The sequence below is a fragment of the Microplitis mediator genome, chromosome 11 (genome assembly GCF_029852145.1).
Source record: "Microplitis mediator isolate UGA2020A chromosome 11, iyMicMedi2.1, whole genome shotgun sequence".
Lineage (NCBI taxonomy): Eukaryota > Metazoa > Arthropoda > Insecta > Hymenoptera > Braconidae > Microplitis > Microplitis mediator.
Window position 1 is genome coordinate 16735355 of NC_079979.1, and position 19337 is coordinate 16754691.

At 31.7% G+C, this 19337-nt stretch overlaps 3 protein-coding genes across 6 annotated transcripts; 1 reads left to right on the top strand and 2 right to left on the bottom strand.

The window, feature by feature from the left end:
• Positions 1-2605: 2605 nt before the first annotated feature.
• LOC130677792 (max dimerization protein 1-like) lies at positions 2606-12364 on the bottom strand. Of its 4 annotated transcripts, XM_057484654.1 has the most exons (9): positions 12056-12364; positions 11871-11937; positions 9718-10889; positions 9528-9621; positions 9391-9420; positions 5890-6004; positions 5410-5758; positions 5169-5305; positions 2606-5091 (listed from the first exon to the last, which is right to left on the bottom strand). In XM_057484654.1, exons 3-8 carry the CDS (start codon positions 9770-9772, stop codon positions 5169-5171), a joined length of 780 nt encoding a protein of 259 aa, XP_057340637.1. In that variant the 5' UTR covers positions 9773-10889; positions 11871-11937; positions 12056-12364; the 3' UTR covers positions 2606-5091. The 4 variants fall into 4 exon arrangements, with proteins under 4 accessions (XP_057340637.1, XP_057340636.1, XP_057340634.1 ...); XM_057484653.1 differs by lacking the exon at positions 11871-11937; XM_057484651.1 differs by lacking the exon at positions 11871-11937 and having other exon boundaries at positions 11979-12364.
• Positions 12365-12533: 169 nt separating this feature from the next.
• On the top strand, positions 12534-16998 carry LOC130677790 (putative helicase mov-10-B.1). Its single transcript, XM_057484649.1, has 3 exons — positions 12534-13011; positions 13077-13154; positions 14282-16998. Exons 2-3 carry the CDS (start codon positions 13090-13092, stop codon positions 16716-16718), a joined length of 2502 nt encoding a protein of 833 aa, XP_057340632.1. The 5' UTR covers positions 12534-13011; positions 13077-13089; the 3' UTR covers positions 16719-16998.
• On the bottom strand, positions 16827-18339 carry LOC130677791 (oxygen-dependent coproporphyrinogen-III oxidase). The gene has a single exon (XM_057484650.1). The coding sequence runs from the start codon at positions 18157-18159 to the stop codon at positions 16999-17001; it is 1161 nt and encodes a 386-aa protein (XP_057340633.1). The 5' UTR covers positions 18160-18339; the 3' UTR covers positions 16827-16998.
• Between the last annotated feature and the right edge of the window lie 998 nt (positions 18340-19337).

A 19337-nucleotide genomic window follows, 5' to 3' on the forward strand; every position in this document is an offset into this window, starting at 1 on the left:
ATTAATCAATCAATCAATCAATCAATAACATAACGATCATGGATATTTTATATCATTAATATTAATCGTCATTATATTTATATTTACTACGTTTTCATTTTAGTCACAGCCGGCAAATTAAATTTGCCACCTTTTTAGCGTCTTTGTTAATTTTTTAAATATCATCCAGACGAAGAACTTTGAAAACGTAGTAATTGACAATAGTTAATTTAGATAATTAAATTCATTCAAAAATTTTTATTTCACTTCAATTCGACAACTTAAATTTATTCCCACTATTTTTCTTTCCCTTCTATTTATAATAACGCGCTCAATTCAAAAGCGTACGTCATTTTGTTAACATACACACGTTCAAACTTATATTCATCCAAATAATAATAATAATAATAATAATAATAATAATAATAATAATAATAATAATAATAATAATAATAATAATAATAATAATCATTCTCTCTTTAAATCTTCATATGATCGATCCCCAATACTACATAACATACTCATATTTATTTTATTATTTTAAAAATAATAATTGCAACCTTCTTTTACTTATTCCTCGCGTGTTACTGGATAATATTTTTATTCAAAAATTAATTTCATTTAATTGATTAATTAATTTTTCATTCATTATTATTTATGTTTCTCCAGTTTTTTAAATTTAATATCCACTAAGCGTTGATCTACCATTGATTAAATGCTCTTTAGTGCCGCATTTTATCGGCGATTGTTTAATATATAATATATCACTTTTTACTAATTATTCTTGATTTTTTTTTTTTATTTATTTTACTTTTTTTTCTTTCAAATTAATTGGAGCATTCCCGACCTCAATGTACCCCAGCAAGATCCATTTTTTTTTAAATTTTCATATCGTGCATTACAATTAATAAATAATAATAATAATATTAATATGATAATGACTTGAATATATATTTTTTTTCCATGGATCAACAACAACTGAGAAAAGGACCGCACTTTTACTCTGAAGAAGTATCACCACATAAACTTTTTAAAAAATCTTATCCAGACAAATTTAAATTTAAATTTATTATAATTCACATTTTTTTTTTCTTTGATGAGTCATTAGTCATTATCATAAATTTATATCAGCAAAGATCTATACTGCGGTACATTTTGATCATGATAAATACATATATTTATATATATATATATATATATATATATATATATATATATATGCTTGATTTAATTCCGAAGAAGATAACGCATCACTTTATATTTAAAGACATTAATTAATAAATACCACTGCCGGCATCCGCCTTCACTTAAATTAATATTCATATATTTTAATTTTTTTTTCAATTTTTTAGTTTTCATTTGCAGCATCAACTTAACCAATCAAAGCAGTAATTTAATTATTTATATTAAACTTTCAATGCCTTATCTCTGCTATGATCTGAGTAAAACTCAAGTTCCGTATCGGAAAAATTGAAAAAAAAAAAAAAAATATGATCTCGTAATACCAAAGCTTTTATGTAACAGGTTAAATCAATGCCCAATAAACCATTTTTATATGAATTGATCTACTATTTTAAATTGTTTATTTAAGTTATTGATTAAATAATCTGTTAATTTATTTGTTGGACGATGAAATTTTGCTTTGGTAAACAAATACGCGTTACAATTTTTATTTTTTATTTCATTTTTTCTTGCAGTTAATTTATACATTCAAAATTTAATAAATTTATTTATTCATGTATATATTATTTTATTACAATTACGGTAGTAATTTTTTATATATCTATATATTTATATATATAATTTTTTTTATCTTTTACAATAATTTTAATTTTTTTTTTTCGTTTTTTTTTTCAATTTCAATTTATAATCTAATAGACATCTAAAAATAACACCCATTTTTTTTTGTTACAATTTATAAATTAATTTTGTAATTCATTGTTTTAATTAATTTTTTTTTCTTGTTTTGTAGTTAATGTTAATTATTTTTTTATATTATTATTATTATTATTTTAGATTCTTAAAGATTAGACCGGACAGCGCTGGACGCGGACTGGAGGCATTGATGCCTTACATATATTTTATTTTTTTTCTACATGTTCAATTACATGGCAATAAAACAATAATAATAATAAATTAATTAATCAATTTGTTAGTTTACCTCAGCCAAAAAAAAAAATTAATTATAAAAACTCTGATTGAGTAGTTGCGTCAATTGAATTTACGTGTGTAATACTAGTGACGTAAGTATTAAAAATAAAATTTCGTATGCCAAATGTTATATATATATATACATACATCTACTATACCATACTAAATAAAAACAATCACAAAAAAAATAAAAAATATAATTTTAAAATGAAACAAAAATAATTTAAATAATAAAAAAATAAATTATTGATTTTTATAAAATCAAAGTCTTAACATTGGGACAATAGTATTACACACAATAATCAATTAATTAGAGTAACAACTGTACTTTTTTAAAATATATTAATCGAAAATTTTAAATAATTATAATTACAATAGTACGCGTATTTGCACTGCATCATCATAATATTGCTGCGTGATCCGCACTAATGCCATTTAAATCTCCCGCTATTGTACAAACATATTATTATTTTAATTTAATGTTTGTTAATTATTATTTATTTCGGCTTACAATGATCACCATTATTTAAAGTCTTATGACCACTCTACCACACATTGCCTCAATGGCGAAAAAAAAATATATATATATACATACATACATATGTATACATATATTTCACACACTTTTATTACAATCTCTCACTGTTACGACGGCGATCGGTTACTAGTTAATTAATATAATATAATATATACTTTTTTTTGCTTCACATCAGCTTATTCTTAATCCAAATTCCGAGATCATTTAATTTTGTTCATCAGTCTCCTTTTTTTTCTTTCATTTCAAAATTTTTTTTACATTACAATACAATCGCAGTGGCCACGGAGTTTCATGTTTTAATAAACATAATTAATAATACACGATTAATTTATTATTAACATCCACACATTACATTGATAACTTAACTTACATGCAATCATTTAAAACATTTACATGCAAATTTATTATATCAGTTTTTTTTATTGCTCTCATACTAGAGCACCGTAATAATATATGTATATATGTGTAGATACATATGACATTATTTATTTTTTTAGATCACGGGTTGCGCATGATACAGGGACTCTTACAGAATTTGTACTCTTTCAATTATAATATGAAATGACATTTAATCACGTCAATAATAATATTATTATTTATTTAATTAATACTTAATAGTATGATAGTTATTATTATTTTTTTTTAAAGTACTATTCGTGTATTTAATTACTTGTTAATGAACGCGTTAATGTTTAATTACACGCGTCCCTGTCCTTTGCGCGCTAACATTACACGAACATAGTTGTAACTAAACGTTTTTGTTTAAAATAATTATTTAAAAAATAAAAATAATTATGGTTTTAAATAATAAATTAAAAGATTTATGGACCCTCGAGTCATAACTTGTGATATTGAACATTTAACACATTAATCATGTGTTTATATATTTTTAACGAGGAGTAATAGACACTTTATCATTATCATTATTATTATTATTATTTTTATCAATTTAAATAACAGCTGTGTCCTTGGTAACGATTAGTGTTCACACTATCTGTTGTTATATTTTTTTTTACTGTTAAATCATTCATATGGTATTTAATTTAATTTTTTATTTTTAACATATTGCCTCGTTACACTTGAACTTTGTTAATTTTTTAATGTTCTTATCAATCTGTCAACATTCGAGGGGCCACAGACCTCGATAATTTAATTTTTTTTTTTCTTTCACTAAATATTTATTATATTTTAATATTATTCAAATAATTATAATTAAAATATTCATGTTTACATATAAATATATATATATGCAAGCTCCAAGAGCGAGTACGGTAAATAATAATTATTTTTTTAAAGTAATTTACTGGCGTTATACACTTGTCGCGTATACCTTTGGTAAAACCGACAACTAAAAGAAAAAAAAATATATATATATATTTAATTTAATAAATAGATCACGCATAAAATCTAATTGAAAATTAATTAAAAAGCTTTGATTAGTTTATAAATTTATAGTAATTAACTAAACAAGGTTCTGTTGATTTGGTATATATATATGTATATATATATATAGACATTTAAAAAAAAAAGAATTACTGGAGAAACTGGATTATAATTTTTTTTTGGTTTTCTTTCATATTGTTTGTTTTTTTTTGTTGTTTTGTTTTTAATATTTTTTTGTTTTTTAATTTGTTTTTATTTTTTTTTTTTATTTATCTTTAGTCAAGATAATCTGACGTTTGTCCCTATCAATTAGCTCGGTTGATTTCGTAACTTGTTATCCGATACCTCGACAATGATTTTTTTTTAATATTATTTTTTTTTGTTTTTTTTTCTTTTTCTGTCATCTTGTTACAACATTCCTGTATAATATATATTAGCGCTTATAATTCATGTCTTGTTATACTTGCCAATCCCCATTTCTCTTAAAAATATATACAATACTTTTACAGTAAAATATTAATTAATTATTTAATTAATTAATTATTAATAATATACAGATAAAAGTTTACGCGGAGCCGACTGATAATTATTACTGTCAAGTATTTGTGTCTGTAAATCATAAATAAAAATATATTTAGATAAAAAAAAAAAAGAACCCACTGATTATTCAGCTCGTCTTATTTATTTTTTATATTTAAATTGTAAACAATAGTTTACATAATTAACAAAACTGTTGAAATTACGATTGCACAAATTTATTGTTGTGTAATATTATTTTTAGAGGAATTATCAGTGGGATAAATGTTAAATAACGTTGATTTACAATCACAAATACCCTCATTCATTCGCGTGTCAATGACATTCGCCAATAATTAAATATTTAATTTTGTTTTTTTTCTTTTTGTTATTCAATTAATCGCTACTTCTTCGGCGCGATATTATTATTATTATCATTATAATTATTATTATAGTTAAAAAAACAATAATAATAATTCCGGAATGCTCCCTTACCACTAGATCTCCGTCATTTTATTTTTCATCTAAAATATTAAAATAAAAAAATTAATTAGATTCGAAAACTTGATTTTAAAATAAAAAAATAATTACAATTTATTACCTAAAGATTGTCCATCATTTCAGATAGAGTAAGTCGTGACGTAGACATGGCAACGCCACTGTCACTGCTGCTTTGTACGCTGCTGTGATCATCAGTATCCGACTGATTGCTCGTGTATCCGATGACATCTACTTCATCTGTATCATCACAACATACAAAGATAATAAAAATAAATTACCAAGTAAAAAAAAAATTAATTGACATGTGTCATTGAGAATTAAAAAAAAATCCTGTTACAAACCAGATTCTGAGATAGATGGGCTGCCAGTTGATCTGTCAGAATTGCGAGAACTGCTGGCTGAACCAGTGGACGATACCGTGGTGACAGAGCATTCAGATACACTGCGTCGTTTAGATATCAAAGCTGCTGTCGCGGCTGCAGCAGCAGCTGCTGCTGAGCTACATGATGATGTGGATGGTGCACTTGTGCTCAGCCCATAGGTATTACCCTCAAGGCCAGGAAATCCACGTAATGTAGCAAGGGTACTTGGCTGACCAGTTAGTTGCTCGAAACGTCGCCTCAGGTATCGGTGTTCTCGTGCCAACTGCTCCTTGTGCGCGGCATGCTTTCGTTCTCGGTCTTCCAAGTTCTAAAAAATAAATTCAAAAAACCGATTCAGTAACATAACAATCATCAATAAATTTAAATTGCTCTATTAATGTCACTTTGGAAGATTTAATTCAACTACATACTATGTAGCAGTGGTAATTTTTTTTTTACCTTGATAAATCTTTTGGCCTTGGTCAGCAAGCCAAGCGTTGTGTGTCTGGAGGTTTCAGCACCCAGAGGTACCAATATTTTCAACTTTTCCAGGCAATTTCTGAGGTGCGCTCGTCTATTCAGAAATATACAAACATTCAAAATCATCATCAATTTTTTTTTTTTTTTTTCTTATAAATATTATATTATTTGTGTACATAATTTATATGATTCATGTGTATTGGAGATATTTAATCCCTGATACGCTGTATAAATACGGATAAAAAAAAGGCTCAATGACGTGAAGCAAAGCAAAAATAAGGAGGCAAAAGTTACGAGGTTGTTTACAGTCGAGCGTCGAAGCGATCTAACTCATGGCCGGGCAATGCACTCTGCTCAGCATCGTTGCCAGTTGCCAAGCTTGGCCACAATAATCGCGCACTTGGCCGACGCTCGTCTCGCGGCCAGAATTATATGTGTGTTGTGAGTGGATAATAATGCCGGGTTTTGTTGTTGTAGTACTGGGACTGCACATAAACCGATACAACACTTGTGTTGTATATCATGTGTGTTAAAGTATCAGCAGCCTAGTACCCGCACCGCCTTATACAGTCCCGGGCCAGAAACAGGAGAGATACACGCATAACCTTTGTCTCATATATCATCCCACCGTGGGACTGTAATTGCGGTTAAACTATTTATTTTATTTATCCTCTCTCTCTTATTATATTAATTATCTTTGTCTTCCCTTTATTGCCTTAACTTGGAGTTATATGAATGTATTACTCGTATCAAATGCCAACTCACGAGTCAACAACACGCGTAAGGACTAGATACATCTATACCCTACTCCACCTTCTATTTACAGCAGATTAATATCATTTGGAGAACCCGTAGAAAATAAAATCATCGATAGTGAAATGGTGCCGGAGCCCTCACTGATGAGGATTATCGAGATCATCATCATCCACGATGATAAATGATACATGAAGAAATGGAGTTTTACTCTTTCTGTCTATAGTTTTTTTATTTCTGGTTTCTCTTGATAAAAATCCAAGTGTCGTGACGGTTCACGTACATGGAACACGCCAGGTGGAACGAGGACCTGTCTGCCGGCTAGCGGTTGGTCTATCCCCGAAATCAACAAGATCAATTTCAATGCGCTTCCACGTTGGCAAGTGCCGTCTAGTGTAGCACGTTGGAAGCCAAGTGAAGCAAAGAGTAGCATAGAGAAGAGAAGAGAAGAGAAGGGAATTAAATGAAATGAAATGGAAGGCAATGGAAGGTAAAAAAAAGCGTATCGTCACGCACAGAGAGTACGCGGTGTGAACAGAAGCGAGTGGATAGAACCCGAGGTGAAAGAGGCGAGTCGGCGCCCACGTCACCCATATGTATATATACATATATATATTCTACATAACACTCACTTTGATCCCACTCGCTTGGTTAGCGGGAGTATCCGAGTATCGACCGTACGAAATGTTCGTCGTTGTATCGATTACTATCCCTCTTCTCTTAACCCACACCCCACACCCCTGGGTTCTTGTGCAACCCCGCTTACTCCTCCTCCTCCTCGAACCTACTGTACTACTCCTGCTCCAATCCACCTTGTTCACCTCTTCGCCCTTCTCTAAAAGTTATATATCTCAAACCCACGGTATAACTTGTTCATGCCCTCTTCTATTTCCTGACCCCGTCTTTCTTGATCCTCGTCTTCATTCTTTCCTTCCTTCACTTGACTTTACTCTCAACTTTTTTTACCCTACACACCTCAGTATTAACGCCAGGTCGTTACTGCAAGCCCAGACCTCATGTCTATCACTCCAAGATCATGCAGATTTTATCGCGCCCCTTTGTTCTCTTACGCTCAACAGTAGTCAATCATCATTTCTCATCAGATATATACACATATACACACATATATATATACCAACATATAATGACAGCAGTATAAGCTGTATGAGGGCATACGACGCATTTTTTTCAACTTCCATCCATAATATTTCTTGTTGTTTTTAAAAACTATCTTCGTTGCCCTCAATCTATTTATATGTTGACATATTCTGGATGCATTTACGATGACGTAAACACAATAATAAATAACCGTATTTATGTGAATATATTTACATAACAATATCCTTATTAACTTTCACCCAATACATATACATAGTTTTTTTTTTTGAGGTTTTTCTTTTCCGTTATCATCATGAATCTTTATCTTTATCTCTTACTTTCTCACTTTAAAGTATAAACTTTTGCTCTCGTTGTCGCTATTACTGATACTATGCTGTTTGAATTCTCGACGAGACACATGGCAACTTGCCATCTGTACCAAATCGCTATGTATATCATTCGAAATATCCAGTGACCTCTATAAGAGACAAGGGAGAGATGACAGTTGAAAAGTTAAAAAGAGAACGATAATATTAAATAAGAAATATAAAAAGAAAATAAATAAAAGTTACCACATCAAATATTTGATATCTGATGATTTGTTGGTTTGTTTTTTTTCATTATGTCAAAATTATAAAACCTATTGCTCAATCGTCTTCGTCGTCATTATCGTCACCGCTACTGTTGTTTTGATAATAAAAAAAAAATATTAAGTAATTACAGTAAATAATAAAAATTAAATATAAAAATACACAGGATTGAGCTCCACTGTCCTCGAGGGCTCAAGGTGAACGGGCTTAAACCGGCAATGGCGGTGCAAACACAAGCGATTGGTGTGCACTAGCATCAGCAATAGCAACAGCAACAGCAATATTAACAACATTGGAGCGGTACAATCAGAAAATCAACTACTATCCGGCGTATATTCAATGATGCGAGACTTACAATTGCATTGCAAGTAATTCAGAGTATAATGAAATTAAAAAAACTAAACAAGTAAATAAACAAGTGTTTGTGCGAAGGTCAATTCTTAAGAATCGAACAGAAGAATTCACGTGGATAAATTTAATGTTGAGCTTAACCAAAGTTTCTTAACTTTTGTATTTTTTTTTTCAGCGGATACCGAGCGACTGGCCAGCGGAGATCGAGCCCGGAAAATCCTCGGGGGAGTAAGTCGTTGTTAAGGTGAAAAGCGCTGAATGCCGTTATACAAAGAGAGTCGCTTTAAAATTCAATGCATTTCAAATGGTACGAAGAGAAGAAGGAAGACCCTGAAGCCCTGTGGTCCTTTTTATTTATTTTATTTAACTTTTTTTTCTCAAACTCTACTCGTCACTCTAAACCAACACACACACATATATCCTTTTACTTTGATTTTATTCTCTCTCTCCCACTCATTATTTATTTATTTGTTCTTGTATCCATTACTCTCTCATTCTCTTCCTCGTTTCCTTTCATATGTCCAGTCCCCGGTCCCCAGTATCCCGCAGTCAGATACCGAGTTTAAAAACAGTGACAACGGATTTAAATTTTCGACAATATAATACACCAATAAATATATATTTATATACACATATATTGAAATAAGATTTATAAAAATTAAACGAGTTTACTATCATCAGAACTCACCGATTTTTTTCCAGTTCATTGTGGGTAGTCCTGCAATAAAAAAAATATAAATTACACTTACAGTAATAAAATAATTTATCTCTACTTGAACAGGACATTAAATAATAAAATAATAAATTAATAAAAAAAATACCAACCGACTACCCTGAGATTTTTTCGTCTTTGACCTTTTGGAGAGCGCCCTGAGATCATCAGGAATGGGCATAGTCGATGCATATCCATGCTCAGCTTCTGTTTACCACAAAAATTAAATAAATAAATTAATAAATAAATTAATAAAAAAATTAAAAAAAAAATATATAAAACATTAATAGAACATAAATTTACCTCTTTCTCTTCGTTCAATGTACTCAGCGGCTTGCAATAATGCAGCAATGCTCATATTTCCAAGTTGTTTAATGTTGCTGGTAGTTTTTTTTTGTTACAACTCTGTTGTCAACTTTAAAAGTTAACAATGTAACAAAATATATTTATTATTATATTTTAGCCAAGTATTATTTAACGTGAAGCCGTCCCGCCGGCCTGCCTCGCGTCCGCTTCGTTGTTCTCCTCAACTTCTATTACTCTTCAACTTCGTTCTCGTCCTTTTCCTCCTACTCTTCTCCTTCTCTTATTCTTCTTAAACTTATTTTTTAATTCTATTTCTTCTTATTGTCTTTCAATCTTTCGCGCCGGCCGGCCGGCACTTGGGACTTTAGGCCACTTTAAACTTGGAAACACTGACAACTTTTTTATCCCCCTGTTCTGTCACACACAAAAACACTTACACATATAAACTTATCTTTTTTTTCTAGCTCTATTCACTACGCATCAACACAGCGAGTAAATACATACGATAACAAAATAAAAAACCAGCAAGATGTATCGTAACACACGCACGTTTTAAAGTTGCGTGTATTCCCTCAACTCGTGTTTAAAAGTCGTCGGGTACGAGCTGCTCGATCAGAAAAAAAAAAAATAATAATAAATAAATAAATGCGTATTGTTGCGTTTGCGTGATAATATTATCAGTAAACCGTTAATGTGTGACAGAACCAGAAGGACGTTGTCAGGTCATATATATATATACATGTAATATATATATTTATATATAAAACTCACGTAATTAAAATTCAAAGTAAACTAAGTTACAAAAATAAACTTGTTTCCTTTTAAACATTTAAAAAAATATAAAATTAAATTAAAAAAAAAAAAAAAAAAAAAAAAAAAAATTTATACTTCCAGCTAAATCTTTGAAATGTCTACAGTCTCTGGATTGTCACAACACACTGATTTCACTTTCACAACCAATCACAGTTGATCCATCAAGCGACACTTTTATAGTCTCTAGTTTCGAGAGTTTCTTTGTCCTGAAGAACCAGAGTTGTAAGTTTTAGTTTTTAGTCCCAGTTACAAGTAAATAGCAGAGCAGCAGTACCAGTACCAGCAGTTGCAGCAGCAGCAGCAGCTCCGCCTCTCAGCACATTTCACGATCACGAGTACTTTGACACATGGGCATCCTGTGGACCAAAACAACAATGGCTGAAATAACTCTCACACTTTATAGGTTAAATAAAATAAGTAAAATAATAAATAAATCTAGAGTTACAGGAATGAATTTTAAATTTTAAAGTTATCGATAATCCAGTGGGTCACGCAGCATTTAACAAGTCGTCTCACGAACGCGGAGATAAAGCAATCGGAGCCGCGAGTAAACAACTAGCATACGTGTCATGCATCACATACGAAATGTCAAAAGATGCGTGGCGTTGTAAGCGGCCTGACGATGACGCGCATCAAAACGGTTCCCGCGTGAGCCTATTATATCAGTACAGCCTCATCTTTACTATCAAAACAACTAAAAACTACTCCCACCTTACAAACGTCAAAGTCCTCAAGACTTGAATACACAAATTAAACCAACAATCTTTAGCTCCAACAAATTTTTATAAATAAAATTTATCATTTTCTCTCCGCTCCATTATACTGTCTCGTTATATAGAGAGCTACATATTTTAGTCACGAAATAAAACGGTAATACAAATCCGTCGACGATCTTACGATTTAGGATTGCGAGCGAGCCGAGCCAAATAATACGCGTACCTTTTTACCACAGTTAAGTCTTTACATCCACAATCAAACATATATATTTTAAATACTCACTCATGTGTACGACACACGCATTTTACTATATACATACATATATATATTTATATATATTGTTACATATGAGGGGCTACACGAGGGAAGGCCAATTGAAATACGGGACTGAGGTACACGGACTTTGGGTAAGTTACGCCGTTAACGTCATACGATGCCGCGCTTCTGAGCGTAGGCGTGTATGTGTTTATATCATATATATATATGTATATATATTTATATAAATTTTATATACACGAACACACGTTATATGTATGCGCAAATCGCGTTCGCAGACTTTACTGTTGCTACCTACTCGGCCTCTCGCTTTTTGGCTACCACTTAAATCATTAATTACCAACCTATTTTAGTTTTATTTTATCTTTTTAAATACTGTAACCCCTCTCTCTCTTCTCGTTCCGTTATAGTCTAAAAAATAAAATATATATTTAAAAACTTGGATTACTCACGCGTCAATTAAATCGTTCGGTATTAGATCGTAAATGTCAAAAACAGAATGACAGTTATTATTATTTCTTTGTCATACCCGTGTTATTAAATGACTCCGTCTTTATTTAGCTAGCCTTGTTGTGTTCACTGCGCCGTTTTCACTTCACCAATACACCACCACACATTTATAAATATATGTACACATATATATAAAGAAATATATATAGAAAGCCCGTTGGGCAGTGCGATTCCTTTGTTACGTCTCGAGCAAACACGAGCGCCTCTAATGCCCGTATTTTTTTTTATGTGTATATATATAGATATATATATACATATATGTATTATTTATATTAAGGCGGATGAAGTTCAAATAAAAATAATTAGTTTGAATTAGTAGTACGAGTAATTAGTTGATGATAAATTTAAAATAACGAGAGGTACGACGACGAAAAGTCGAGGAATAAACGACAGTTCTGACACTTCCGCACTTGACGAGCACTCTCACGCATTTATCGATGTCAAATGTTTCTGCATCGCACAAGCACCAGTCATCCTTTCTTACGACAAACCTGATTGGCTCTTCCTGTTCATGACTGCAGGGATTCGACCAATAAAAACCACCGAAACAATTGGAACAAACGCGCCGCTGTTAGCCACCAGCGGCGTCACGTGAATCTCATGCCCGAAAACAAACCAAACAGCTGGCCCATCATCTATTACGTGGTTAGTTATCGTTACGGTTACTACATATTTTAAATTAATATTTATTTAAATGTGAGGTGTAGTTGGTGTATGACTCTCCATCTACAAGTAAAAATTAAAAACGTCTTTTGAAGATTTAAATCTTGAGCTAAATAATTTTAAACTTTTTATCAGCTCATGTGTCATTTTATTTATTATTATCATTAAAAACAATTAAGTACTCGCTATTACCAGCTGCTGCGGTTATTTTTTATCTTGACAAGTCTTATCTTTTATCAAAATCATAAATAAATTATCATTTTTTAAATATGCTCATTTAATTTAACCTGGGAATTTTTGAACGTTTTTCGAGTAAGTAATTATTCATTTTCATTTTTATTACTGTGATCACGTGATTAATTTTTTTTTTTTTTTAGGTTAGAAAATTCAATGATGGAAGTAAATAATAGAAGTGAGCTTGAAAATGTCATTAAAAGCAAGAGTACAAGAGATTGGTAAGTTGTCAATGAGTCATTGATAAGCGATCATGATCCAGAAGTTAACAGTCTGTTGACAGTCGGAAATTTTTTGGTAATGGTCTAGAAGTGGGGCTCCACATATTTTTCAAAGTTCCAAGTACTTACACCTTAAATATCTATAATTAAACTTTTTCTACGTGTTCAGCTACACGGCGGATTAAATTTTCTGTATGTGTTTTTGTCTTTAACACTAGATATCTATCCGAACCTTACGATCAGAGTGTACAAAATTGATAAAAATAACATAAAATCATGCAAATTTTCCAAAATAAATTTAATAAATTTTCTAATAAATATAAATAATTAATTTTATTAATACCGTAAGATGGACGGTGGCCATAGAAAGGTCTAACTAAGAGCTACAAAGATTTTTTGAACTCTTGTATAGTGAAAATTGGCATATTTCTGTTATTTCAATACTTTAACGGTGTACAACAGCTCACCTAACATTTTTTTGCAAGTAGTTTGGACGGTATCCGCCTTCCTTTGCTAGTATAGTGTCTGGCTGAAGCCCACAACACAGTTTTACGCCGGCTCATACTGGTAAGAGATGTAGTCTAAGGCAAGAGTGCGTTAACATAGCCTTACTGACGAGTCCGTTAACGTACTTAGGACGAAACTACAGAAATTATGGCAAATAGGCATATACCTTAAATTTTAGTGTTTGACTTAAGAGTCAATACATAGAATGAAATGAAAAATATGTCAAATAATGCAGTGTTGCACGGAACTGAAAATTCATGATCTTAACATCTAAATCAAGCATAATTTATACCTTTGGTATACACTTATAACTTATTAAGGCTCAAATAACACCTAAAGGAGCAATTATATCTTCAATCCGCCGACAAATGCTGGAGAATGAAATTGGTTTCAAAGCAATTTGTCTATATTTGAATTTTTGCTTGATATAAACAGGATATAACAGAGCCCCGATTATAGACCATTACCCAATTTTTTTAAATATTTTTTTTTCAATGATTTATTGTTTAAAAAAAATCAAAAAATTGTCAGATGTCAGCCAACTTCCGTTTCATTAAGCGATCAATTAATTACTTTGATATTCAACATACTAATTATTTTATTTATTTATTTACTTATAGTATTGATGGAATGCCACCATTGTCTATGGGCGGTGCTTTCATACCAGCTCAGTTATCAGAAGTACTTGATAATAACGTAAAACCTTTCCAAGGTATGACGGAAATCCACGCGCAGTATTATGCAATTGTGTCGGGTCTTGATGACTTTGATTACAGTAAATTAGACGAACAGAATTATTGGTACGTGTGGAAATTACTTCTGTATATTGAGTACCATCAGTGCATCAAGGATATGCAGAAGTATTCGTTGCTAAATCAGGGCATTGGTTTATCTGAAAAAAGACCCAATGAATTTATTGTCGCTGTACCAGGACTTCAAGAGGATCGTCCGTCTTTGAGAGAATATGACGAGATTGAACTGCTGCAAGTCAATGGAAAAAATAATTGTGTTGGTGTTGTTACTCATGTAGGCAAAGATTATGTCGCTATTGATGTACCAGCGTCATTTCGCAACAGTTTTACCAGGGACCAGGTATTTAATATTGAATTTCGCATCGATGATTGGTCCGCCAAGTGCTGGAATTATATTCTTGACACCGTTGACAAAGACAATATAACCCGGATGTTGTTTCCAGTGATGCAGTCTTCAACATTTGTGCCGGACAATTGTAAATTTAAGTGGATCAATGATAATATCAATAGAAATCCAGAACAGCAGCAAGCAATTATAAATATTGTTAATAAAACTTCATATCCGGCGTCTTATGTACTCTTTGGACCACCTGGTACCGGTAAAACATCAACAGTTGTTGAGGCGATATGTCAGATAATGAAAAAAAATCCATCAACTAAAATTTTAATATGCACACCATCCAATGCCGCTGCTGATGAAATCGCAGAGCGATTGCTGAAGAATCTGGGAGCTGTTGAAGATGATTTTATGTATCGTATGTACAGTTCATCAAGAAGCGTCGATGATGTAAAGCCAACTTTGAAGACATTTTCAAACTTTGCTGATCGTAAAACTGTTTTTGTTAACAAAGAAGTTTTTATGACTAAAAAAATAGTCATCACGACCCTAGCAACGGCAATACGGTTACACGGGTATAAATTACGTGAAAATTATTTTGGATATTTGTTCGTTGATGAAGCGGGACAGGCTACTGAGCTCGATACGTTGATTCCATTGGTGCTGATGTGTGGAAAAGATTCATTGCAAATGAGTAAATTTAGCGGGCAGGTTGTGATTGCTGGCGATCCAAAACAACTGGGCCCAACTGTACAGTCTAAGTTGGCTGAAGTTTTGCTCGGCAAAAGTATGCTCGAGCGATTGATGAACTGGCCTTTGTACAAAAAAGGTGATGATAAAAAATACAACTCACGATACGTGACAAAATTAATTCAAAATTATCGTTGTCACGAGGCGATACTGAGTGTCCCCAACAGTTTGTTTTATGATGGAGAATTGGTAGCTAAGGGAGGAAAACACACAACCCGAGCTGTCGGTTGGTCAATGCTGCCTAAAAAAAAATTCCCGGTTGTTTTTCATGCCGTAAAAGGTAAAGAGGGTCGTAAAAATTATTCTCCAAGTGTTCACAATGACAGAGAAATTGGTCAGGTAGTTTCTTATGTCAGAAGACTACTCAATTCAAATCTTGGTGGTAAAATAGTAAAACCTGAGGACATTGGAATAGTAACTCCTTATAAATTACAGAGAAATTTAATTCACAAAGCTCTGGCGGACTTTAATATAACCAATGTACCTGTTGGAACCGTTGAAATTTTTCAGGGACAAGAAAAAGACATCATCATTATTACAACAGTACGTTCAGTCGTTTACAAAACAGAAGAAAATAAATATCATATTGGTTTCCTATCAAATCCAAAACGTTTCAATGTCGCGTTGACTCGCGCCAAGTCACTGCTTATTGTCATAGGCCACCCTGATATACTGCAGCAAGATTATTGTTGGAGAGCGTTCGTTAAATACTGCGTTAACAACAATGCATGCTGTGGAGAAACATTCGTACTCGATAAATCACTTGACGGTTTGGATATACGTAAAATCAGTTCAGTTAAAGTACGAAAAGAATTGAAACTTCCGGCGAAAAAAATCGTCGAAGACTCGGGAAACTCAGCAGAGTGTAGAGAAATAGATTTCCGAGATTTGCCACGTCGCAGACGCGCACCCAGTGGGCCTGTGTCTGCTAATCAACTGCAGACATCAAATAAAATAAATGAATTATTGATGAATTTCGATAATGATTATCATCAACAATTTAATATGGATGAGGACATCCCGTTTTCTGATGAATCAGACGTCTCTGAGGAATCAGTCGACGAAGATGACTCCGAGGTTATTGATCCGGCAGAACAGTTCGATAGCAACAGTCGTATGGCCAAAGATATGTTTGCCAATTATTTAAAAAAATTGTGTGCTGATGAAGACACTTTTGAAGCTGAGCTACACAATAGAATGAAATCTTTAGTTATTTAAAATAAAATAGTTGTGATAATAATCAGTATTTTAAAATAAATTTGTAAGAATTATTCAAAATAAATCTTTAATATTTTCAATAATAAATGGAAAAATATTTTTTACAATAACCGTTTACTTAAGTACCACAGATCCATCATTGCTACTGGAATATTATTTAAAAATTACTAATTAATAAATTGTACTTAGATTTAAATTAAAAAAAAAAACTCCAAAAGCTTTTGGCAAGTAATAAAAAGATCATCATCAGTCTTCGTTATCAATAATCAATAATTAAAAATTAATTTTTAATATTGAGCCAATTCTTGGGTGTACGTAAGACTTCCATCAGCTGAGCTTCCTTTGATCCAGCGGGTGGTTCATGCATGTATTCCCATCTCGCGATTAATGGCAACGACATCAGGATACTCTCGTATCTAGCACCCGGAGTATACAGACCAAACTTAGTACCACGGTCGTAAATTAAATTAAATTCAACGTAACGTCCTCTTCTTAGCAACTGCCACTGTCGTTCAGCGTATCCATATCCATCGTCCTTATGCTTGGCAACCAGGGGAACGTACGAGGGTACAACAGACTCAGCGCACGACTTAACAAATTTAAAAGCCGCGTCTTGATTCGGCGTGTCCAGGTCGTCAAAAAATATACCCCCGACTCCACGACTCTCGCCGCGATGTGTAATAAAGAAATATTCATCGCACCATTTTTTAAATCTTCCATAATATGATCCATCATGTTGATCACACGCTTTTTTTAATGTGCCATGGAAATGACGAGCATCGTCTTCATTTAAATAATAAGGTGTCAGATCAGTACCTCCTCCAAACCACCACTGCACACTACCATCCTTATTGACGACTTCAAAGTAACGGTAATTAAAATGGATTGTAGGAATCATTGGATTGCGAGGATGAATGACTGCACTGATACCAGCTGCGAAAAATGGCAAACTTCCTTCGTCCATTTGCTTACCACGTGCTCGCATTTGTTGAATAGCACCTGGTGGTAGTTCACCAGATACAACTGATACATTTACTCCAGCTTTTTCAAAAACTTTACCATCTTGCATCACACATGTGATACCTCCGCCACCCTCTTTGCGCAGCCATCTGTCCACTTTGAAACGCTCCTCGTCTTCAAAGGCTTCCAGTGATCTACAAAAATCAGCTTGAATTTTCAAAATAAGCATTTCCATTTTACTTTTCATGTCACCTTCATTTTTTTTTAGAGTCTTCTCTGGAGTTATCGGTCTTCCCATGAACCCGGACACGTCCAGCTGTGATTTTGCCGCGTATGCTTCATTTTTTGAATAATTATATGTTACGATACCTGTTGCCATAACACCGACACCCAGGTAAGTAAGTCGGGATGTTTTTGTTGACTTGCTGCTGGTTATTACAGCATTTATAACTTTTAAATTACGAAAAAATATTCGCAACATTTTCGCCACGCAATTATTAACAAGTATTTACACAAATGAAATAACTGTTTACTTAATCGAGGTTATGATCAGCTGCAGTTTTACAATAAAATTTTTATTTTATTACAGCGCCAGCAGATAATTCTTTATTCAATTTATTATTATTTTTTTTTACTTCCCGTTATTTTTAAACCGTTAGCAGGATAAAAATTTGTGATGATCCTGAAGTTAGCGGACAGTTCACAATTTTTTGATTTTTTTTAAACAGTTCAATTTAAAATTTAAAATGAATGAAAATCAAAATATGCACACTTAGAAAATTTAAAAAACTCTAGGTGCAATTTTTTGAAATATTTTTTATAATTTATCGTTTTTGATTAATCAAAAAATTATTAAACGTCGGCTGATTTTATTATCATAAATTTGTGGGCATGCTGAGGATTTGGACTCAGGCGAAATTATTTTTAAATTGCGATTTTAGAAATTAAAAATAAATTTTTTAAATTTGAAAACAAATTTTATCAAAGTATTAAATTTAATTTATATCTATTAATATAAAAATTCGGGTCTTATATATTGATATTATGAATGAAAAAAATTCTTAGTAATATTGATAAATTTGAAAATTTTTTTACTGAGAATTAAAATAAAAAATTTGAGTGTAAATGTAATTGACAATTAGGAATTTTTGAATAAATAAATAGAATCAAAGGTAGTTCACTCGCAAAACGACTTTTCTTAGGAATGCGATGAAATTAAAACATGATATTAACAAAAATGTTTAATATTTGATGAAAAAAAGCAAAATTTTTTCACCGATTGTAAAACGAGATATTAACAATAAAAAAGTTGATAGTTAACATGCTGGAGATCTACGAAGTATAAAAAAAACGTATATTTTCCTGAATATCTTGAAAACGGTTCTTACCATTTTTTTGAAAAACTTATGCACTGGTGAATAAAAAAATTAGATTTAAAAAAAAAAAATTCGGAATTTTTTGATAATCGAAAAATCAGGGCGAGCATTTTTTTAAATCTCATTATTTTAATTAATTTATTTATTTATTTGAAATTTACAAATTGTCTGATGTCTGCTACATTCACACTTAAATTTAAAAAAATGCTCGTACTGATTTGTCAATTATTTAAAAACGTATTTTTTAATTTTTATTTCAAGAACTTAAATTTTATTTATTTAT

What these genes read in the sequence shown, in the direction of transcription:
- LOC130677790 (XM_057484649.1), top strand. Translation starts at nt 13,090, where the DNA reads ATGATGGAAGTAAATAATAGAAGTGAGCTTGAAAATGTCATTAAAAGC. An exon ending in AGCAAGAGTACAAGAGATTG is followed by an intron (nt 13,155 to 14,281) that starts GTAAGTTGTCAA and finishes ATTTACTTATAG; the next exon opens with TATTGATGGAATGCCACCAT.
- LOC130677792 (XM_057484653.1), bottom strand. Translation starts at nt 9,772, where the DNA reads ATGAGCATTGCTGCATTATTGCAAGCCGCTGAGTACATTGAACGAAGA. An exon ending in AATGAACTGGAAAAAAATCG is followed by an intron (nt 6,005 to 9,390) that starts GTGAGTTCTGAT and finishes ATTTCTGAATAG; the next exon opens with ACGAGCGCACCTCAGAAATT. An exon ending in AGGCCAAAAGATTTATCAAG is followed by an intron (nt 5,759 to 5,889) that starts GTAAAAAAAAAA and finishes TTTATTTTTTAG; the next exon opens with AACTTGGAAGACCGAGAACG.
- LOC130677791 (XM_057484650.1), bottom strand. Translation starts at nt 18,159, where the DNA reads ATGTTGCGAATATTTTTTCGTAATTTAAAAGTTATAAATGCTGTAATA.